This window comes from Geotrypetes seraphini, chromosome 4 (genome assembly GCF_902459505.1).
Source record: "Geotrypetes seraphini chromosome 4, aGeoSer1.1, whole genome shotgun sequence".
Taxonomy (NCBI): Eukaryota; Metazoa; Chordata; class Amphibia; order Gymnophiona; family Dermophiidae; genus Geotrypetes; species Geotrypetes seraphini.
In genome coordinates, this window is record NC_047087.1 from 322,172,900 (window position 1) to 322,196,936 (window position 24,037).

General features: G+C 46.8%; 1 protein-coding gene across 6 annotated transcripts in view; it reads left to right on the plus strand.

Moving 5' to 3' along the window:
* BTBD16 (BTB domain containing 16) overlaps positions 1-24,037 on the plus strand; it is a 141,602-nt gene that overhangs the window by 19,379 nt on the left and 98,186 nt on the right. For 4 of the 6 annotated variants that reach the window (XM_033942722.1, XM_033942727.1, XM_033942728.1 and 1 more), the window contains exons 3-5: positions 1,305-1,446; positions 4,119-4,201; positions 14,771-14,920. In XM_033942722.1, the coding sequence (XP_033798613.1) occupies positions 1,305-1,446; positions 4,119-4,201; positions 14,771-14,920 (375 nt within the window). The remainder of the gene's footprint in view (positions 1-1,304; positions 1,447-4,118; positions 4,202-14,770; positions 14,921-24,037) is intronic. The other 2 variants (XM_033942724.1, XM_033942725.1) reach the window with 1 other exon arrangement.

Genomic DNA, 24,037 nt, shown 5'->3' on the forward strand with positions numbered 1-24,037 from the left:
TAACCCCTCCTGGTCTCTCCTCGCTCTTGCTTCCTCCCTCTGGTTACCTCCTCCTCCTCCCAGCCACCTCTTCCTCTACAGCCGCTGCCTGCTCTCGCCACCAGCACCAGCACGCGGCCTGTGTGTCTACGCTCCGTGGTTCCTTCCTATTAAGGGGGAGTCCAGGCGCTGACTGAAGATGACGCGGTGCGGTGGGCGGAGCTTACTCTCGCCACTGCCCGCTGCCGCTAACCCCTCCTGGTCTCTCCTCGCTCTTGCTTCCTCCCTCTGGTTACCTCCTCCTCCTCCCAGCCACCTCTTCCTCTACAGCTGCTGCCTGCTCTCGCCACCAGCACCAGCACGCGGTCCATCAAGTCTGGTGATCCGCCCAGCCAGGTGTACACCTGGCGTAATTTTAGTCATCCATATCCCTCTATGCCTCTCGTAAGGAGATGTGCATCTAGTTTGCTTTTAAATCCTAGAACGGTGGATTCCGCAATAACCTCCTCTGGGAGAACATTCCAGGTGTCCACCACTCGTTGCGTGAAGCAGAACTTCCTGATATTTGTCCTGGACTTGTCCCCCCTTAGCTTCAGTCCATGTCCTCTTGTCCGTGTCACATTGGACATTGTAAATCATTTTTTTGCCTGCTGTATTTTTTCGATTCCTGTGGTCTGGGCTTTATTATCCCTTCTCATAAAAGGGATAATAGGGAATGCTTGTAGGAATCCTGTTCCTCACTGCAGGGTCCCTCTGTAGTGGCACTCCCTGAATTCTTCTGGGACTGGCAACAGGTTTGCTGAGCTTACTTAACTCTTTAGTGACAGGGTTCTCCCCGTCACCGGAGACACAATCTTACTGTGCTGTCTGGGCAGTGCTAGAAAGGATATTGGGGTGCTCTGGGGATACCACGATCTCTCTTGGAGCATGTACTAATCCTATCAGGGGGTCAATAAGCAGCAGCGTCTCCATCCTAACTTTCCCTGGAACATTCCTCATAACTGTCCACTCACAGGCTGGACTCAACCACAAGGCTAAACATTGACAAAGAGAGCAATGCATAGAGCAAGAGAGAATGAAATGCCCTATGTGGATTAGAAGTCCCCCCCTTGCCAATCAGGTTTTCAGGATATCCACAATGAATATGCCTGAAATAAATTTGCATATAAAGGAGGCAGTGCATGTAAATCCAGTTTATGCAAATTCATTGTGGATATTCTGAAAACCTGACTGGCAAGCGGAGGACTCCAGGACTGAGTTGAGAAACACTGGATTAGAGGATTCACCTCATGGACTGGGGGGTCTGTCCTTTTCTTGTCTTGCAGCTGGTTCTATGAGTTCCCTGAGTGAGGATTCCGCTTCCGAGCTGGGTAGTCTACCTTCCCTGATGCAAGAAAAATCCATGAGTCTACCCTGTATAGTGCCATCAGAAGCCAGCAGCAGCTTGGAACAAACAATGCCAAAGAGGTAATGCCAATATTTCTTCAGATCCCATACTAGGGAAGAGCATTTTACCCTCTTTAGTTGTCTTTTTGGAAACTGTCCTCTTTCAGTGTGTCTAAAAGTCTTCCACGATGTGCACGCTTTAGCTGCCCTGTGACAATATGATCCCAGGGGCATGTTTAGGAAAAGGCGTGCATTACATACATATATTGTTCCATCATAGAAAGTAGATACAAATAACTGTGTACTGAAAGTGAAAATGACATGTGATTCTTGTGTAATGTTCTGGACAGTCCTAGAAATGTTTATCCCAGTCTAAGGAAGAGATAGAGATAGGCACATGGCTTGCTGCCCTCCTAGGCCTGCAGTTCATCTAAGGGGAATTAGACTATGCTGTGTTAGGGTTACCAGATTTTCTCGAAGGAAAATCCAGACCCATGGCACGGACGCCCCCCTCATGACCCGATTTTTACAGGAAGTTTTTCAAAACCCAGCCGGATCCCCGGACATGTCCTCGAAAAGGACATGCTGTGTACCGAAATTGACCGTTGGTGCTTGCAATACTGCAAGGTTTTATATTAGTCATACCTAGGGTTACCATATTTTTTAAGGAATAAGAGAGGACATGTTGCCTCGTCCTGTCCCATCCCAGCCCCACTTCTACACAAACCTAGTTTCCTCCTCTTCTCTGAGCTTGAAGCCATGTCTGGAAGGCCTTTGAGCATGCACACAAATGTAATGCCATCGCACCCAGTGGCATTGTAAGGGGGAGGCAGAGGGATGGACTGCCCCAGACATTGTCTTGGTGGGAGCGCCAGCACCTCTCCAACCCCCCCCCAGGCCATGCTTGCGCCCCCCCCTTTCTTCCCCCTTCCCCCTCATACCTCTTTAAATCTTCAGCACGAGCAACTTCTTGGCCTGCTGCTCATGCCAGCCTGGCTCCCCTCTGAAATCACTTCCTGATGGGGTCAGGAAGTGACATCAGAGGGAAAGCTAATGCTGGCGTGAGCAGCAGGCCAGAGAAGCTGGTCACGCTGGCGAAGATTTTTTTTTAAGTATGAGGCAAGGGTGGGCACAAGTGTAGCGTGGAGTCAGGGAAGGTGCCACCACCCCCGAGCACCTCCTACCCTCGCTACATCACTGGTTACGTCAAATCTGCACATGCTCGGAGGCCCTCCAGACGCAACTCTGAGCTGTGACCTTTCAAAACCCATTCAGGCACCCAAAAAGTCCTCTAAAAAGAGGATATGTCCAGGTAAGTCCGAATATCTGGTAACCCTAGTCATACATGTACTGTATTGGGTCAATATTCCAAGCAATTTAACCGGCCAGGAGAGGTTCCTAAGTGCTCAAATCACTTATGTACGGCTACCTGCTGATATCCAGTACCTCTGAACCAGTTAATGCCACAGAATATCAGCACTGACCGACTGCTAAACTGAAAGCTGGCTATTATGTGGGCACTTGTATGTGGTTAAGGGCCCACCTACCGTATTTTTCCCTCCATAAGACGCACCTGACCATAAGACGCACCCTAAATTTAGAGGAGGAAAACAAGAAAAAAAAACCATACTGAACCAAATTCTACCTGCCAAGCTCTGCACCCAACCCCACACTCATTGCCAGGCTCTGTACCCTGTCCGCCCTCCCTGCCAGGCTCTGCACCCTGTTCCCCCTCTGGTGGTTTAGTGGTAGGCTGGGACAGGGTACAGGGCGGGCAGGGAAAGGGCAAAGATGTCAAGGCAGATGACTTTTTAAAATATGCAATGCCACCTCAGTAACAACTATAGAAAAATAGATAAATATAGGGCAAAATATAGACAGCAGATATAAATTCTCCAGACTGACAAATTTGAATTGCTAAATTGCAAATAAAATCATTTTTCCTACCTTTGTTGTCTGGTGATTTCTTTCCTTCCTTCTATCCTCAGGCCCAACAATTGTCCCTTCTTCCCTCCCTCCTATGTTCCCTTCACTGCCTTTGTCATCTCCCCACCACCACTTCAGGCCCAACAATTGTTCCTTCCTCCCTCCCTCCCTCCCTCCTATGTTCCCCTCACTGACTTCCAGCCTGTCCTCTTCCACCCCCGCCCACTTCCACCCCTGCCCGCCCGCCTGCTGGTTTTAATTACCTCCCGCTGCTGCAACTGTGAGAACACGTCCACAAAGCAGCAGCGGCAGCAGGGGGACTCCTGTCTAAAGCAGCAAGAGCGCGGCACCGAGAGCGAGGGATGAGCAAGGACCCAGTGGCACTTCACTCCCTACAGCAGCTTTTTACAAAGAAACAAATTGCTGGGAAGGGCCAGGCGGGTGCAGCGATTGCATGCTGCCAGCCCAGAAACCTTACCCTCGACGTAAATTCTGATGTCGGAGAAAAGGTCCGGGTACAGAACAGCCGGCCACATAAAACTGGATATTTAATTCCGGTGCCCAGACATGGATAACGTCAATGACGGCCAAAAACCGCCGACCACTGCTGGTTGAATTTCAATTGCTATGGAGGAAGTAGAGCTGCTGAAAGGGCCACAGGGGTGGCACAGGTGGCCTTTAGCACTATGGAGAGGGTTCTAGGGTAAGGGGGAGAACATCCCTAGGAAAAATTGGGAAAACTATTTTGTACTAGGGCCTGGAGCTGGTGGGTAGTGAGAGACACCTTTAATCATCATCTTTCTCCTTCTTTCTCCTGCTCTGTGGAGGCGGCATTCCTGGTACTGTGACCAGGTTATAGAGGATATCTTCAGCTACCATTCGAAGAGTTTGACCGAAGGCATGGAGCCTGGTAAGTGACCTCCTGCTACAAAGAGCCTGATATTTGATCTCCCATTGCACAGAGCCAGGTACAAAGAGCTGCCACAGGGGCCGACAGGAGATTCAGGGTTAGCCACCAGCCCTCCCCACTGCACCCATTGCTCTGCTGCAGCCTGCCCCACCCCGGTACAGTCAATTGGCAGCGAGGCAAAAGCTGTTGCCTGCTTGTGCTGTGGCAGGTTATGGCAGTGGTGAGCTGGGAACACTGCAACCTTTTGCCAAGCTTGAAGATTTCTGGTTGCTAGAGGATGAAGTCTTCAGCTGGTGGGGCTTGGGAATCCCCACAACTCATAGGAGGACAGGAAAGGGTAGGGGTGGAGAGAAACTTTTGTGCCCAGCCACTTTTGGTTGAGGCCCACTCAGAATTCAATATCTGGCTATGCCACTAATTTAGGGTTTGACAAGTGCTGAATAAGCTTAGTCCCTTGAACTGGGCTTCCAAATTTATTGCTACAATGAGACCCCTACCTCTACCCTGGGATCCTTTCCAGCATACAACAAATCTCCCTCTGTAAAGTATTCATGAACAGGACCTCTCTCCTTAAGTTTAGCTTCAGCTAGGGAGCTGTCACTGTACTTCATCCCAGCTTCAGACCTGCCACATCACTCCCACTTTTGCAGATCATCTCATGCACTCCTGTAGGTCAGCCATGATTTCCCACGCGGGAAGAGCGGCAGCAGGAGATGACGTTTTTGTAAAGCATTTCTTGCTGCTGCTGGGGGAGGGCCACTCGTTTTGATTCTGGCTACCAATCGGCTATGCCCAAGACAGATCAATGTGCAGTGCTGCGCGCAGCAATATGTAGGAATGAGTGGAGCAAAGAGCAGGGATAGGAGCAATAAATGGAGCAGGGTGGGGGTGGAGCCATCTCCTGCTGAACGGGTTGGCCCCATTGGCAGCTCTGCAGCTTAAGCCAGAATCTCCACAGCTTAGCAGTTTTTCCTTGCCTTATAGTCAACACACTGGGTGGGGGGAGGATTGGAGAATGACACGGGGACAAATTTTTCCCCATCCCTGCGGGAACTAATTTTCCCATCTCAAAGAGTTCTTTCGTGTTCCTGCCCCATTCCTGCAAGTTACGTCCTCATTTAAACTAGCCTCAAATACTTTAAAATCATAAGTGTTCGAGTCTTGTGCAGTTAAGGCAGAGCTTACAGGAATGGGGCAGGGACAGCAACAAAACTCAAAGGGACGAGACAGGACAGGGAAATTGAGTTCCTGTGGGGACGGGGACAAATTTGTCCCCATGTCATTCTCTAGAGAGGATGTTACACTCTCTGTCTTGGTACACTAAAATCATCCACATAAGAGCCTTAAAGGACCTAGTCCGCTAGGGATACAGGATCCAACACGGTCCGCGTTTCGACAAAAAGTCTTCTTCAGGGGTCCTATAAATAATGAGGGGTACATTAAGAATGCATGTAAGTTATGAATAGTAGTGGTGATAAGATGTGAGACCGTGAATGATATCTGACATGCAAAGAGTATGAAAGATATGTGATAAAGGACACAGTGATGTAAATGGCACTAATAAAAATGAGTTGGTGATAAGTGTCATAAAAATGTGAAAACAGAAAATATTTGGATCTATGCAAAATGCAGAGTGAAGTGAAAAACTTAATTGTATTATAAAAATGGTGGACGTGCGAATGATCAGTGAATACTTGTGTTTAAACAAGCTAGAAAGACACAAAGGGAACTATATAGGACAAAAAAAGAATGAGGAATACATACCCTGGGGGTCCTATAAAGGTGAGTACGTGGGAAACGAAAATAATATTGAATTTAAAAGGAACCATGCTGCACATTACTAAATAACACTAAAAAAAACAGATAAGAGATATAAAAATACATCTCAGCCCATCCCCCACTATCACTTTTCTGTGGCTCCTTCGCACCGTTTTTCTTTCAATCACAGCTTTTGACCTGTTAGGTTTTCAATTTAGCCTCTATCGGAAGATCTCACCCCCTCTTTTTTACTGCATGGCCCCCTTTTTTCTATCATCTGTATCTGTTTTTGGGCTTTAAAACATTCTATACGGCTTTGCTAATATGTTTCATCTTAAACTTGGCAGTAGTATAGAGTTTTATATATGGTTTTAACTTCTGAAATTTTAAATTCAATATTATTTTCGTTTCCCACGTACTCACCTTTATAGGACCCCCAGGGTATGTATTCCTCATTCTTTTTTTGTCCTATATAGTTCCCTTTGTGTCTTTCTAGCTTGTTTAAACACAAGTATTCACTGATCATTCGCACGTCCACCATTTTTATAATACAATTAAGTTTTTCACTTCACTCTGCATTTTGCATAGATCCAAATATTTTCTGTTTTCACATTTTGATGACATTTATCACCAACTCATTTTTATTAGTGCCATTTACATCACTGTGTCCTTTATCACATATCTTTCATACTCTTTGCATGTCAGATATCATTCACGGTCTCACATCTTATCACCACTACTATTCATAACTTACATGCATTCTTAATGTACCCCTCATTATTTATAGGACCCCTGAAGAAGACTTTTTGTCGAAACGCGGACCGTGTTGGGTCCTGTATCCCTAGCGGACTAGGTCCTTTAAGGCTCTTATGTGGATGATTTACTTTTATGTGGATGGAATTATTTTATGTGGATGATTTTAGTGTACCTTTGGAATTTAGATACTTTCAAATAAAGTCCATTTAGGAACATCGTCACTCCACAGAGTTTTTTTGGTTTTCTCTGAATTTTCTTCTTTGTGAATATTTTGGGGTCAATTCTTTTTGTTTTTTACACTCTCTGTCTTCACACATGCATTTCACCTAAGACCCAAGAGAGATTCCTCACAAGACTGAAAAACACAGGTACTGCATGTCTCCTCCTCCCCCCTTGCTTCTAACGGAGCACATGGCAGCAGCTCAGCAGCAGGTCTTTCAGCACAGGCCTACATAACAGCTGCTGAACCCTGCCCCACTGATGAGACTTCTCATTGGAGGGAGCAGGACAGTTGCACTTGAGCATTAGCTTGTCCTGAAAGGCCCTCCACCGTGCAGAGCAGAATTGAAACGCTGCTCATTGCTACATCAAAACCGCATCGCCCCACCCCATTCAGCTATCCTAGATAGATGCCTTGTCTACCTAGAGGCAGGCCTAGCCCTGGATGGCAAGTTTTAACTTAGTAATTTGTGAGGCAGGTTCTACATGAGCGATAAAGCACAGTTACTTACCGTAACAGGTGTTATCCAGGGACAGCAGGCAGATATTCCCACACATGGGTGACGTCAGCAACGGAGCCCCGCAGCGGACAGCCTCGAAAGCAAACTTGCTTGAAGATCTCGAACTTTCGAGTGCTGCATCACGCATGCGCGCGTACCTTCCCACCCGAACTAGGGGGCGCATCTCCTATGAGGATCCTCAGTTCAGATACCAAGCCAAGAAGCCAACCAGGGGAGGTGGGTGGGTTGTGGGAATATCTGCCTGCTGTCCCTGGATAACACCTGTTACGGTAAGTAACTGTGCTTTATCCCAGGACAAGCATGCAGCATATTCCCACACATGGGTGACCTCCAAGCTAAATAGAAAGGGATGGAGGGAAGTTGGCATATTACGAAAAAAGATTTTGCAAAACAGATTGGCCAAAATGGCCATCCCTCCTGGATAAAGTATCCAGACAGTAATGAGAGGTGAAAGTGTGAACCGAGGACCAAGTAGCAGCTTTGCAAATTTCCTCAATAGGAGTTGATTTGAGGAACGCAACAGAAGCCGCCATAGCTCTAACTTTGTGGCCCGTCACTCAACCTTGTAGAGGAAGACCAGCCTGAGCATAGCAAAAAGAAATGCAAGCAGCCATCCAGTTGGAGATGGTACGCTTCGAGACAGGACAGCCCAACCTATTTGGATCAAAAGAAAGGAAAAGTTGAGGAGAAGTCCTGTGAGGTTGAGTACGTTGAAGATAAAACGCCAACGCACGTTTACAGTCCAAAATATGTAGAGACGCCTCACCAGGGTGAGAATGCGGCTTAGGAAAAAATACTGGTAGTACAATAGATTGATTTATATGAAAATCAGACACTACTTTAGGTAAGAATTTTGGATGTGTACGTAGAACCACCTTATCATGGTGAAAAACTGTGAAAGGCGGATCCGAGACTAAAGCTTGCAACTCACTGACTCGACGAGCCGAAGTGAGGGCAATCAAGAAAACAACTTTCCAAGTAAGATATTTAAAATGAGACAAGTCAATAGGCTCAAACGGAGGTTTCATCAGTTGAGCCAGAACAACATTAAGATCCCAAACAACAGGAGGCGGTTTAACTGGTGGATGGAGATTGAAAAGTCCCTTCATAAAACGAGCAACCAGAGGATGTGCCGAGAGAGGTTTCCCATCCAGAGGTTGATGAAAATCAGCAATGGCACTAAGATGAACTCTAATAGAGGTGGATTGAAGACCAGACTGAGATAAATGAAGCAAATAATCCAGAACTGAAGTCAAAGGGGAAGATTTCGGTTGAAGACTATGAGTGGAACACCAAGCCGAGAACCTGGTCCACTTATGACCATAACATTGACGAGTGGACGGTTTTCTGGACGCCAGAAAGACATCCTGAACAGACTGAGAAAATTGAGAAGGATCAGTCAAGTGGAAAGGAACCAAGCCGTCAAGTGAAGAGACTGTAGGTTGGGATGAAGTAAAGACCCCTGACTCTGAGTGAGCAGAGAAGGAAAAACTGGTAGGAGCAGAGGTTCCCTGATGCTGAGTTGAAGAAGAAGAGAGAACCAAGGTTGTCGGGGCCACCTGGGAGCTATGAGAATCATCGTGGCCTGGTCCGACTTCAATTTGACCAGAGTTTTGAGAATTAGAGAGAATGGAGGGAATGCATAAAGAAACTGACCCCTCCAGTCCAGAAGAAAAGCATCCGCCTCCAGACGAAGGGGCGAGAAAATGCGGGAACAAAACAGAGGAAGTTTGAAGTTGTTGGGTGACGCAAAGAGATCCACCCGAGGAGTTCCCCATCGAGCAAATACTTGACGAAGTGTAGGGGAGTTGAGCGTCCACTCGTGAGGTAGAAGCAGACGACTCAATTTGTCTGCAAGGCAATTCTGTTGACCCTGAATATAGACAGCCCGGAGAAGGATGTTGTGAGAAATCACCCAATGCCACAACCTCAGAGCTTCCTGACAAAGGGAGTGGGAGTCCGTCCCACCCTGTTTGTTGACATAATACATCGCTACTTGATTGTCCGTCCAAACAAGGACTACTTGGTCGTGAAGGAGGTGAAGAAAAGCTTTGAGAGCAAGAAAGATCGCTCTGAGTTCCAACAGATTGATGTGACAACGACGATCTGTGGCGGTCCACAACCCTTGCGTACGGAGACCATCTATGTGGGCTCCCCATGCATATTCAGACGAATCTGTTGTGAGTACTTTCTGATGAGGAAGATGGTGAAACTGCAAACCTCTGGAAAGATTGGAAGAGAGCATCCACCAGTGGAGAGACTTCTTTAATAAAGGCGTCACCGCTATGTGATGAGAAGGCGGATCCAGGCCCTGTTGCCACTGAGACACCAGGGTCCACTGAGGGATGCGAAGGTGTAGTCTTGCAAAGGGAGTCACATGTACCGTAGATGCCATATGCCCGAGGAGGACCATCATTTGACGAGCCGTGAGAGTCGACATGGAAATTACGCGATGACAAAGGTGTAGGAGGGTTTCTTGACGATTGAGAGGAAGGAAAGCTCTCATGTGAACCGAGTCCAACACTGCGCCAATAAATTGGATCGATTGAGTTGGAACCAGTTGAGATTTTGGAAAGTTGATATGAAACCCCAGACTTTGAAGAAAAGAAATAGTCTGAAGGGTCGCTTGAGTAACCCCTTGAAGAGAAGGGGCTTTGATAAGCCAATCGTCGAGGTAAGGAAAAACCTGAAGGCCTCGAGCACGGAGGGCTGCAGCTACCACGACTAGACACTTGGTAAAGACCCTGGGGGAGGTCGCCAAGCCAAACGGAAGAACCCTGTATTGAAGATGAAGGTTCCCCACCTTGAACAGGAGATATTTGCGAAATTTCGGATGGACAGGAATGTGAGTATAAGCCTCTTTGAGGTCCAGTGAGCACATCCAATCTCCCTGATCCATGAGAGAATACAAAACTGGAAGAGAGAGCATGCGAAACTTCTCTTTGACTAGAAATTTGTTGAGAGCATGGAGATCCAGAATGGGTCGTAAATCCCCCGTCTTTTTGGGAACTAGGAAGTATCTGGAGTAAAACCCTAGATTGTGCTCAGAAGGAGGAATCTCCTCCACAGCTCGAAGGCGAAGAAGTGCCTGAGCCTCCCGAAGAAGAAGGGGGAGTTGCGAGAGACTGGAAAGACACTCTCCTGGAGGATGATCTGGAGGCACCTGAAGGAGTCGTAGAGAGTATCCCTCGCGGATGACAGTGAGGACCCAGAGGTCCGATGTAATGGTTTCCCAGACAGATAGAAAAAGGGAAATGCGGCCTCCGATGGGCAGGGAGGAGTTCGGATGCAAGGCGATTGGAATGCTCACCACTGGACCGTCAAAAAGACGGAGTGGGTTTGGTTGCAGCAGGCGTCTGGGACTTCTGAGGACGCTATTGTTGAGGCCTTCTAGGTGGAGGCCTAGAAAAAGCTGGCGTGGACTTCATAGGATATCTACGAGCCGGAGGCTTGTAAGCCCTAGATGTAGAAGGTTTTGGTTTAGGGCGAATAAGAGAGGCGAAAGAGCGTTCATGCTCCGAGAGCCGTTTAGTAGCCGCCTCAATCGAGTCATCAAAAAGCTCAGAGCCCTGGCACGGTAGATTTGCTAACCGATCTTGTAAATTGGGATCCATGTCCACTATTCTGAGCCAGGCCAGACGTCGCATGGCCACTGCGAACGCCGATACCCGAGAAGAAAGTTCAAATGCATCATAAGATGTCTGCAACATGAAGAGACGCAATTGTGAGAGAGATTGAATAATTTGTTTATACTCAGCAAGGCGTTCTCTGGGCAAAAGGATGACAACTGCTTCAAAAAATAATTAAAATATGAAGTGAAGACATAGTTATAATTTAGAATTCGGTTAGTCATCATCGAATTTTGATAAAGTCTTCGCCCAAATTTATCCATGGTGCGACCTTCACGCCCTGGTGGAACTGTGGCAGACACCTTAGAAGGATGAGCTTTCTTCAGGGATGATTCCACTACTAAAGATTGGTGAGAAAGTTGTGATTTCTCAAACCCCTTGCAAGGCACAGTACGATAACGAGACTCCAACTTAGATGGGATCGCTGTCACAGAGTATGGAGTCTCCATATTCCGCAGAAAAGTCTGCTTTAACACAGGTGTCATGGGCAGACGCAAAGTTTCTTTGGGAGGATGGGAAAGTTCCATATCCGCCAAATACTCAGGTGTGTACTTCGAATCTGAATGTAAGTCGATGTTAAGAGCTTGGCCCATGTCGAAGACAAACTTTGCAAAGGAGGAAGACTTCGATGTAGAGGCTTCTTGAGGAGAGGCAGAGCGAGAGCGAGGCACCACTGAAAAAGATGGGGAGGCCTCGCGGGAATACTGGGAAACTGGCTACGAACCGAGACATAAGGTAACAGAGGATGCTGCATTACCAGTTAGAGGCGGTGTGGTAGAATGTTTCCGCTTAAGACTCCGAGACGGAGAAGTGCGCGGAGTACGAGGTTTCGCTAAAGGAGACAGCTCCCGAGGCAAAAGCCTCGAAGGTGGGGTCCTCGACCTAGAATGCCTCGATGAAACAGAGGAGGCAACAGTACTTCGAGAGCGAGGCATGTGCTTCGAAGAATCTGAAGGCCTCAAGCTCCTCGAGGAAAGGACCTTCGAAGACTTAGAGCGGTGCTTCGATCGAGGTAAAGACCGCTTAGAGGCTCGGTCAGGCGAAGAGTCCGAGGAAGAGACTCGAGATCGAGACCTGCGGCGAGGTGACCGCCGACGAGGCAGAGACTGTTGCTCAGGCTGGACCTGTGAAGACAAGGTCGAGGTCGGGACCAATTGTGCCACGATTGAGGAAATTTGCGTGGTCAAAATTGACTTGAGCATGTCCTCAAACATAGGGACAGAGACCAAGGGACTCGGAGTCACGGGAGGCCTCGTGCGTTCCATTGAGGGCGACCTCGGAGGAGAGTATTCCCTCGATTTGGAAGCACGTTTGGAGGACGGTCTCGAAGACGGAGTCGAACCTGGAGCCCCAGGTTGCGAGGTACTAGACTCCGTTGGCTTCTTAGGATTGGTACCTGAAAAGGAAGCAGGAGACTTACCCCCCAGTCCAGGCTTCGAGGACACCAAGGAGGCCTTCTAGGCCGAGGACCCGGAGGTCTTCGAGACCGAGGCCTGCAGAGTAGGCGAAGTCGAAGTCTTCGTACTCGAGGCTTGTCCCGAAGTGGAGGGTTTTACAGATGCCTCGGTCGAGTCTACCGCTTTTTCTGGCTCCATTCGAGGGAAAAGCTCGAAGAACCTGTCGCAGCGGCGCTTAAAGGCACAAGGTTGAAGAGTGAGGCAGCGAAGGCAGTCTTCGGGACGATGAGTCGTCCCCAAGCAGAGCATACACCGACTATGGGGGTCAGTTATGGAAATAGTCCTGCCACACTGATAACACCGTTTGAACCCGGTAACAGGCCGGGACATAGAAAGGACAAAGTCCGTGTCGAGAACGAGGGAGAGAGGCCTAGGCCTCAATCTCCCAACCCGACGCAAATAAACAAAAACTAAAAAGTTTTACTTTTTTTTTTTTTTTTTTAAATTAGAAACAAAAAGAAACACAGCGACCGAACAGAAATAAAAACTAATCAGCCGCGGTGAAGAGAAGGCACAACGCTACGGGAACTAAGTCGACAAGTCTTCTCAGCTCCGCGGAAAACGTTGAACTGAGGATCCTCACAGGAGATGCGCCCCCTAGTTCGGGCGGGAAGGCACGCGCGCATGCGCAATGCAGCACTCGAAAGTTTGAGATCTTCAAGCAAGTTTGCTTTCGAGGCTGTCCGCTACGGGGCTCCGTTGCTGACGTCACCCATATGTGGGAATATGCTGCCTGCTTGTCCTGGGATAACAGGCTAATTCTACAGTTTCTCCCTGGGCCTTGGGATCACAGAAGCCTGGGGACATTGCTTATTGCATTTCCCAAGAAAGGCAGGCTGTGAGGTAAACACAGGACTAATTATCTGGAGAAAGATGAGTGCTGACTACCCTTCATAGTAGTTACCGTATTTTTCGTTCCATAAGATACACTTTTTTCCACCCAAAAGTGGGTGGAAATGTTGGTGCGTCGTATGCAGTGAAGATATAAATTTTTTTTAAAAACCCTGGTTGGGCCTTTTAAAAACACCTCCAATACCTTTTTAAAACACCCCCGCCCAGTCCTGTCCCTCTTCAAATCTCCATTGCCTGGTGGTCCAGCGGTGCATCAGCCGACAGGCGCGAGCCCTCCGCCCACCTGCCTGGGCCCGCGCCTCTTCCCGCCCTGTTCCATACCTCCTTAAACGTCTCCCATTGCCTGGTGGTCCAGCGGTGTCAGTGCTGCCCTCTGAATGGTGTTTCAGAGGGCACACAAGAACTGAAAGCACCATTCGGAGAATGGCGCTGGCGCTGGCCCAGGCAGGCGGGCGGAAAGCTCGCGCCTGCCGGCCTACAATGAAAGCACCATTCAGAGGGCGGCGCTGACATACCGCTAGACCACCAGGCAATGGGAGATGCTTAAGGAGGGACGGGACAGGAAGAGGCGGCGCGGGCCCAGGCAGGCGGGTGGAGGGCTCACACCTGCCAGCCAATGCACCGCTGGACCACCAATCAAAGGGTAGATATTTGAAGAGGTACAGGACGGGAGGTGTTTTAAAAAGAGACGAGGGTTAAAAAAGGTACTGGGGGTGTTTTTAAAAGGCCCAACTGGGGGGGGGGCGAGATGTTAAAAATTTATATCTTCACTATGGGACAGGGGTGTTTTAAAAAGGGATGGGGGTGTTTTTAAAAGGCCCAACTGGGGGGGGGGGGGGCGAGATGTTAAAAATTTATATCTTCACTATGGGACAGGGGTGTTTTAAAAAGGGATGGGGGTTAAAAAAGTTTGTTTTTAATTTTTGTTTCATTGTTCTGCATACTGGAGGTTGCTCCCTGCTCTAGGAGGGGGGGGGGGGGTTCATGCTGTGATATTCTTGATTATTGTTCCAGTTTTGTTTGGGACTTGTTTCTGTTTTGGACTATACCCTGTTTGTAATTTATTTTGGAAACCAATAAAAAAATGTTGTACTATAAAAAAGAGAGGGGGGTTAAAAAAGGTACTGAGGGGCAGGTTACAGGACAGGGCAGTGCAGTGGGACAGGGTACAGAGCCTGACAAGGAGTATAGGGTTGGGTACAGAGCCTGGCAGGGAGAATTTGTTTCCAAATGTTTTTTTCCTTGTTTTCTCCTTTAAATTTAGGGTACATCTTATGGTCAGGTGCGTCTTATGGAGCGAAAAATACAGTAGATTTCCTTGGTCCAGCAGCAGAGATATAGGATGTGATATAAAAGACCAGTTTCTTCCTATTTCAGAAATTTCTCTGGAGTGTCTGGGGATTATCTGGGAGCTGCATCGACCCTACCTGATCAAATCCAACACCCTGGCAAAACTTTTCATGAAAGCAGTGCAAGAAGACACCTCTCATGACCTGGAAACTGACAGGCAGGACAGGGGTGAGCCAGGTACACTGCTCCTACTATTTATCATTTCTACAGCGCTGAAAGGCATATGCAGCGCTGTATATTTAAAAGTCAACAGTCGGACCCTGCTCAAAAGAGCTTACAATCTAATTTAGACAGACAGGACATCTCAGGTTTGGGGAGTTTCAGGCAGAAGAAATGATACAATAGGTATAGGTATCAGACAGGTGGACAGGTACACTGAGAGTGTGAGGGGATGTTGGGGCTGCAAACAGACACTTTCTATGCCTGCTCTTAGAATGTCAGTAGCAAATGGTCCCACACATAAAATCCTGCTGATCTGGCTCTGGTGTACTCTTCTCCAAGTCATTGTTCGCTGCACTGTTACAGAGGAAGCTAAACAAGACTAGCACCCAATCAAGTATCAGTTTCTTAATTTTCATCTGTTTATGACAAATGTAATTTCACATTTCTATTCCACTTTTTCCAAAATAGTTCAAAATGGATTACACCACACAGTTCATAAGTACAGTACAGTCTCGATTATCTGACCTTCCAGTATATTCAACAGACACCCTGGTGACGTCTTTGCGTTGCCATTAAGAAGTGCGCAGCTTCTCTTCCAGAAGAAAATTTTGCACATGAGACAATTTGTTTTGGACCCAGGACTCTGCTTTTACTGCAAAACAGCACCATTGCATTTTTTTTGCAGGTTTTAATGTTCCAGTCATGTTTCAGAATGTGCAATGTGGTTTATGGCTTATTAAAAACTTGCTCTACCACATAGGCCTATTGCCTAGATCTCAGTGCTTTGCAATCTACAAACAAAAGGTTCAGTAGAAAGGAAATACAATAACATAGAAACATAGAAAGATGATGGCAGATAAAGGCCAAATGGTCCATCTAGTCTGCTCATCCGCAGTAACCATTATCTCTTTCTCCGAGAGATCCCACGTGCCTATCCCAGGCCCTTTTGATTTTAGACAGTCTCTGTCTCCACTCCTCTTCCAGGAGACTGTTCCACGCAACTACTTTTTCTGTGAAAAAGTATTTCCTTTGATTACTCCTGAGCCTATAACCTCTTAACTTCATCATATGCCCTCTCATTGCAGAGTTTCCTTTCAAATGAAAGAGACTTGACTCTTGGGCATTTACATCATGTAGGTATTTAAACATCTCTTTCATATCTCCCCTCTCCCGTCTTTCCTCCATAGTATATATTGAGATCTTTAAGTCTATCCCCATATGCCACATGATGAAGACCACGTACCATTTTAGTAGCCTTCCTCTGGACCGACTCCATCCTTTTTATATCTTTCTGAAGGTGTGGCCTCCAGAATTGTACACAATATTCTAAATGAGGTCTCACCAGAGTCTTATACAGAGGCATCAATACCTCCTTTTTCCTACTGACCATATCTCTCCCTATGCAACCTAGCATCCTTCTAGCTTTCACTGTCACCTTTTCAACCTGTTTGGCCACCTTAAGATTATCACATGCAATCACACCCAAGTCCCGCTCTTCCATCATGCACATTTTAAAAAAAAAATTTGTTCATTTATTTAGCCCGTCCTCCCAAGGAGCCCAGAACGGGTTACAAGAGGACATTCACAGTATAAGCAGGACAAACTTTGGTGGGAAAAACAAACTTGGTGTACAGAGAGGTATAAATTTCAGCTTTTACAGTATGGTCATAATATACAGATTTGGGAATATAGACTTAGTAGACATAGGGTGTTTAAAAATTGCAGCATTTTCCAAAGAGACATAGCCTATGGTGGTTTAAATTACATCATTTTCCATATGGACATAGCCTAACATAAGGTAAAATAGTTTTGTAGGTTTGTGCGTCATTGAAGTATGGTGGGTTTTTGGTCCGGTGGACCGCCGTAAGGGTCAGTCAGGGATGCAGATGTAAGCTAAGGAGCTGGGTTTATAAAGAGGAAGGTTTTCAAGGCCTTCCTGAAGTTCCATAGACTGTTTAAAGATCTGACAGATGGAGGATGATGTGCCATAATCTGGGTATGAAATGGGAATGAGTGTTTCTGGGCTGTTTCAGATGTAAGTGAGCGTCCGGGTGGAATGGCTTGCCGTTTTTCTGCTTGGGATCTCAGTGATCAGTTGGAGACATAAATTTGTAGTTTTGATGCTATGTATCTAGGTGTCATCTTGTGGAATGTTTTGAAAGCTAGAACTAGGGCTTTAAAGGCGCATCATTTTCAGATAGGCAGCCAGTGCATGAATTTTAGTGCAGGGGTGACATGGTCGCGGAAGCCCAGGTTTTTCAGGAGTTGGATTGCAGCGTTTTGCAAGCCTTGGAGATGGTTTTTGCGGGTAAGCCTACTAGTAGCGTGTTGCAATAATCTAAGCGGGATAACACAAACGCATATAGTCGCTGGTCAAAATCGTTCTCTGAAAAGTAAGCACGGATGCACTTTAGCTGGCATAGGTAATAGAAACATGAAGACACTAATTTTGATACATGATCTGAGAGTGACAGGTTTGAGTCGAGAATCACTCCCAGGCTGCGGACCTTGTCTTTGGCTTTAAGGAGAAAGATGATGGAAGCACTGGTTAAGGACACAATCTGCGAACACATAGGAAACAATGGACAACTGAAGGCGAGCCAGCACGGCTTCTGCAAGGGAAGATCGTGCCTCACGAACTTACTGTACTTCTTTGAGGGAATAAACAGCCAGATGGATAAAGGGAAATCCATAGACATCATTTACCTTGACTTCCAAAAAGCCTTTGACAAGGTACCTCACGAACAACTCCTTAAGAAGCTGTGGAGCCATGGGGTACAAGGGGATGTCCACAGATGGATCAAACACTGGCTGGCAGGCAGGAAACAAGAGGGTTGGAGTAAAGGGCCATTACTCAGACTGGCAATGGGTCACGAGCGGAGTTCCACAAGGACCACTCCTGTTCAATATATTTATTAACGACCTGGTGATGGGGACGAAATGTGAGGTTATTAAATTTGCTGATGACACCAAACTCTGCAGCAGGGTTAGAACCACGGAAGACTGTGAAGACCTGCAAAGGGACCTAAAGAGACTGGAAGAGTGGGCAAAAAAGTGGCAAATGAGTTTCAACATAGAGAAATGCAAGGTCATGCATGTAGGGAAAAAGAACCCGATGTTCAGCTACAAAATAGGGGGATCATTGCTAGGGGTGAGCAACCTTGAAAGAGACCTGGGGGTGATGGTGGACACCACATTGAAAGCATCGGACAGTGTGCGACAGCCTCAAAGAAAGCGAACAGAATGTTGTGTATCATTAAAAAGGGTATCACAACCAGGACGAAGGAAGTCATCTTGCCGCTGTATCGTGCAATGGTGCGCCCACATCTGGAATCCAGTACTGGTCGCTGTACCTCAAGAAGGACATGGCAGTACTTGAAGGGGTCCAGAGAAGAGCGACTAAACTGATAAAAGGTATGGAAAACTTTTCATATGCTGACAGGTTAAAAATGCTGGGGCTGTTCTCCCTGGAAAAGCGGAGACTTAGAGGAGACATGATAGAAACCTTCAAAATCCTGAAGGGCATAGAGAAGGTAGACAGGGACAGATTCTTCAGGCTGTGGGAAACCACAAGTACAAGGGGTCACTCGGAGAAGTTGAAAGGGGACAAGTTTAGAACAAATGCTAGGAAGTTCTTTTTTACCCAGAGGGTGGTGGACGTATGGAATGCGCTTCCGGAGGCTGTGATAGGCCAGAGCACATTACAGGGGTTCAAGGAAGGTTTAGATAGGTTCCTAAAGGATAAGGGGATTGAGAGGTACAGATAGAAGTAAAGGTAGGTTATAGAAATGCTCAGAAACCACTTCACAGGTCATGGACCTGATGGGCGCGATGGACCTCTGGTCTGACTCAGTGGAGGCAACTTCTTATGTTCTTAAATATTTCCCCAGGAGAGGGATGGGCAGGGGTATGTGCAGGAATCCTTGTGTATCCAGAGAAGTTCAGTTTTTGATGCGTTGAGCTGTAGTTTGTTTGCAGTCATCCAGTTCTTTATTTCAGTTAGGCAGCAATGAAATTTTTTGATTTGTATGTCTTGATGTTGACCTAGGGGGAGGTAGAGCTGTATGTTGTCTGCATAAGAGTGGATTTTGATTTGATATTTTTCTGCAATGTCGAGTACTGGTTTGACGTACAGGTTGAAGAGGAGTGGGGATAACTATGCAGCCTGGGGTACTCCATAGCAGAGAGGTTTTGGTTCTGATAAGGAGGGTCCTAGTAGTACTTTCCGAAATCTTTCTTTTAAGAAGGAGGAGAACCATGCCAGTTTGACATCATGGATTCCGATGGAGTGTAGTCTGGATAGGAGAAGTGAGTGATCAATAGTATCAAAGGCAGCACTCGGGACTAATAGAACCAGCAATGCGTCTTTACCCTCATCGAGGATTTTCCAGCTGGTTTATGCAACCCAAATGCATGACTTTGCATTTCTTAGCATTAAATTTTAGCTGCCAAAGACCTCTAAGAGTAGAGGTAGATTATAGGGATGGGATTAGAGGTAAGTTACAAAATTAATCAGGGACCACTGTTCAGGCACTAGGCCTGATGGGCCGCCGCGGGAGCGGACCGCTGAGCAAGATGGACCTCTGGTCTGACTCAGTGGGGGCAACTTCTTATGTTCTTATTCATACCATCCGAGTGTCTACTCTATTGCAGATTTTGGTATCATCCTCAAAGAGGCAAATCTTACCCAACAACCCTTCAGCAATATTATTTAAACATAAAAATGTTAAAAACAACAGGTCCAAGAACAGAACCCTGAGGCACACCACTGGTAACATCCCTTTCCTCAGAGCAATCTCCATTGATCACTACCCTCTGTCACCTTCCACTCAACCAGTTCTTGACCCAGCCCGTCACTTTGGGCCCCATCCCAAGGGCACTCAGTTTATTTATTAGACGTCTGTGTGGAACACTGTCAAAGGCTTTGCTAAAATCTAAATACACCACATCTACCACACCTCCTCTATCCAATTCTCTGGTCACTCAGTCATAGAAATTGATCAGATTTCTCCGACAAGACGTACTTCTCGGGAATCCTTGTTGCCTCCAGTCCTGTAATCCACAGGATTACAGAAACTTCACCATTCTCTGTTTTAAAAGTGTTTCCATTAATTTGCTTACCACAGAAGTCATACTTACCAGCCTGTAATTCCCTACTTCTTCCTTACTTCCTCTTTTGTGGAGAGGGACCACATCTGCCCTTCGCCATTCTTCTCTCTCATCTTTATTTCTCTATCCCCTCTTCCTCTTTTCTTATTTTTTTCCTCTTTCTACTCGCTCTTATAGATCTCCTTCAATATGTGATCTATAGATTCTTTGCTATTCAGTTTCTCGTTAAGTTTTTGTTTAAGGTTACATGTTTGGCCTGTATTTTTTCTATTGTGTTCACTGTATTTCAAAATCTTCAATAAAACTTTTGAACTAAAAAAAAAAAAAGGAGTTATGTTGAGAGGTACCAAGCTGTCAGGTGTAGAGACTGCAGGTTGGGATGAAGCAGAGATCCCTGACTCTGTGTGAGCAGAGATGGAAAAACTGATAGAAGAAATGGCTCCCTGCTGCTGAGTTGAAGTAGAAGGGAGTACCAAGGTTGTCTCGGCCACCGAGGAGCAATCAGAATCATGGTGGCATGATCATTCTTCAACTTGATCAGAGTCTTGAGAATGAGAGGGAATGGAGGGAATGCGTACAGGAAGAGATTCGTCCATTCCAGAAGAAAAGCATCTGCCTTGAGGTGATGAGGAGAATATATCCTGGAGCAGAATTGAGGCAGTTTTTGGTTGTGGGGAGCTGCAAAGAGATCTTTCTGAGGTGTTCCCTGCTGTGAAAAAATGTGATGAAGAGGCGAGGAAAGAAGTGTCCATTTGTGAGATTGAAGAAGATGACTCAAGTTGTCCGCCAAGCAATTTTTCGCCCCTTGGATGTAGACAGCTTTAAGGAAGGTGTTGTGGCAAATTGCCCAGTCTCAAACCTTCAGAGCTTCTTGACAAAGGGAGGAAGATCCTGTCCCTCCCTGTTTGTTGACATAGTACATGGCGACTTGGTTGTCTGTTGGAATGAGGACTACCTGGTCATGAAGAAGATGTTGAAAAGCTTTGAGAGCCATGAAGATCGCTCTGAGTTCCAACAGATTGATGTGACACTGACGATCCGTACTGGTCCAGTGGCTTTGAGTACGGAGTCCATCGAGATGAGCGCCCCAAGCGTAGGTCGAGGAATCTGTTGTGAGGACCTTCTGATGAGGGGGGGGGCGTTTGAAACAGCAAGCCTCTGGAGAGATTGGAAGAGAGCATCCACCAGCGGAGAGACTGTCTCAATGAAGGAGTGACTGCAATGTGTCGAGAAAGTGGGTGGCAAACCTGCGTCCACTGAGGAATTCTGAGGTGAAGTCTGGCAAAAGGAGTCACGTGTACTATGGAGGCCATGTGACCCAGTAGCACCATCATGTGTCTCGCTGAGATGGAAGAGCGGGAAGACACTGTATGACAGAGTTGAAGGAGAGCTTCTAGACGTGGTTGTGGAAGGAATGCTCTGAGTTGGATAGTGTCCAGAACAGCTCCTATGAATTGTAGATTCTTAGAGGGTTGAAGTTGTGATTTGGGAAAGTTGATTTCGAATTTCAAACTTTGTAGGAACCACGTAATCCGTTGGGTCGCTACAATAATCCCCTGAGATGTTGAATCTTTGATGAGCCAGTCATCTAGATAGGGAAATACCTGAAGACCATGGTTCCTTAGAGCTGCTGCTACCACTACCAGGCACTTGGTAAATACTCTGGGAGAGGAAGCCAGGCCAAAGTGCAGCACTCTGTATTGATAATGCAGATTCCCCATCCGAAATCTGAGATATTGCCAGGAGGCCGGATGAATGGGAATATGAGTATAGGCCACCTTAAGATCCAGAGAGCATAACCAGTCGTTCTGATCGAGAAGGGGATAAAGGGATGCCAGGGACAATATTCAAAGTTTTTCCTTGACTAAAAATTTGTTGAGAGCCCTGAGATCCAGAATGGGTGGCAGATCGCCCGTCTTCTTTGAAACAAGGAAGTAACGGGAGTAAAACTCCCTGTTCTGCTGTTCCAAAGGAACTGGTTCGATGGCATGGAGACAAAGCAGAGCTTGAGCTTCCTGAAAAAGAAGGGCGGTCTGGGATGGACTGGAAGGAAGAGAGTATCATAGAAACATACATAGAAACATAGAAGATGACGGCAGAAAAGGGCTACAGCCCATCAAGTCTGCCCACTCTGCTTACCCACCCCCTGTCTATGCCCTAATGACCCAATTTCCTTATCTTGACCCTCGTAGGGATCCCACATGGGTATCCCATTTATTCTTAAAGTCTGGCACGCTGTCTGCCTCGATCACCTGCACTGGAAGCTTGTTCCAATGATCAACCACTCTCTCTGTGAAGAAATACTTTCTGGTGTCGCCATGAAATTTTCCGCCCCTGAGTTTGAGCGGGTGCCCTCTTGTGGCCGAGGGTCCCTTGAGAAAGAAAATATCATCTTCCACTTCGACACGTCCCGTGAGGTACTTAAATGTTTCGATCATGTCTCCCCTCTCCCTACGTTCCTCAAGAGTGTAGAGCTGCAATTTGTTCAGTCTCTCTTCGTACGAGAGACCCTTGAGCCCCGAGATCATCCTGGTGGCCGTCCGTTGAACCGATTCAATTCTGCGCACATCTTTACTGTAATGTGTCCTCCAGAATTGCACACAGTACTCCAGATGAGGTCTCACCATGGCCCTGTACAATGGCATTATGACTTCAGGCTTTCGGCTGACGAAACTTCTATTGATACAACCCAATATCTGCCTTGCCTTAGATGAAGCCTTCTCCACTTGATTGGCAGTTTTCATGTCTGCACTGATGATTACTCCTAAATCTCGTTCTGCTGAAGTCCTAGTTAAAGTTTCTCCGTTCAAGAAGTACATCCTGCATGGATTTCCGCTTCCGAGGTGCATGACCTTACATTTCTTAGCATTGAAGCCTAGCTGCCAGGTTGAGGACCAACTTTCCAATGTAAGCAGGTCCTGCGCCATATAATTCTGTAAACTGCATTCACTTACTATATTACATAGTTTGGCGTCATCGGCGAATAGTGTTATTTTACATTGAAGCCCTTGAGTCAGATCCCCTATGAATATGTTGAAAAGGAGTGGACCCAGGACCAAGCCCTGCGGCACTCCACTGGTCACCTCCGATGTTTTAGAGAGGGTACCATTAACCACCACCCTCTGAAGTCTGCCACTCAGCCAATCATTGACCCATGCAGTTAGTGTCTCTCCTAACCCCATCGATTCCATCTTGCTTAGCAGCCTGCGGTGTGGGACACTGTCAAAAGCTTTCCTGAAGTCCAGGTACACGACGTCCAAAGACTCTCCCAAGTCCAACTTTCTTGTTACCCAGTCAAAGAAGCTGATGAGATTGGATTGGCAGGACCTACCCTTGGTGAATCCATGCTGACTGGGATCCCGAAGATTCCCTTCATTCAAGATCGTGTCCAATTTGCTTTTAATTAGTGTTTCCATGAGTTTGCACACTATTGATGTGAGACTCACCGGTCTATAATTCGCAGCCTCTGCCCTGCAACCCTTTTTATGCAGAGGAACAACATTAGCTAATTTCCAGTCCAGGGGAACTTTCCCCTTACTTAGGGAGAGATTGAATAGCTCAGCCAACGGTTTCGCCAGGACATCGCTCAATTCTCTGAGCACTCTTGGGTGCAAATTGTGTGGTCCCATGGCTTTGTTCACCTTGAGTCTTGCCAGTTCACTGTAAACTTCACCTGGTGTGAATTCAAAATTCTGAAACGGGTCTTCTGTGCTTTGTGTTGCCTTCAACTGCGGACCGTGTCCCGGTGCCTCACAGGTGAAGACTGAGCAGAAGTATTCATTCAGTAGTTTGGCTTTATCGGAATCTGCTTCCACGTAACTTCCGTCCGGTCTTCTAAGGCGTACTATCCCGCCTGTGTTCCTTTTTCTGTCACTAATATACCTGAAGAAGGATTTGTCCCCCTTTTTAATGTTTTTTGCCAGAATTTCTTCCACTCGAAGTATCCTTCCCTGATGATTGACAGCAGCCAGAGGTCAGAAGTGATGGTCTCCCATTGGTGGTAAAAATGATGGAGACAACCTC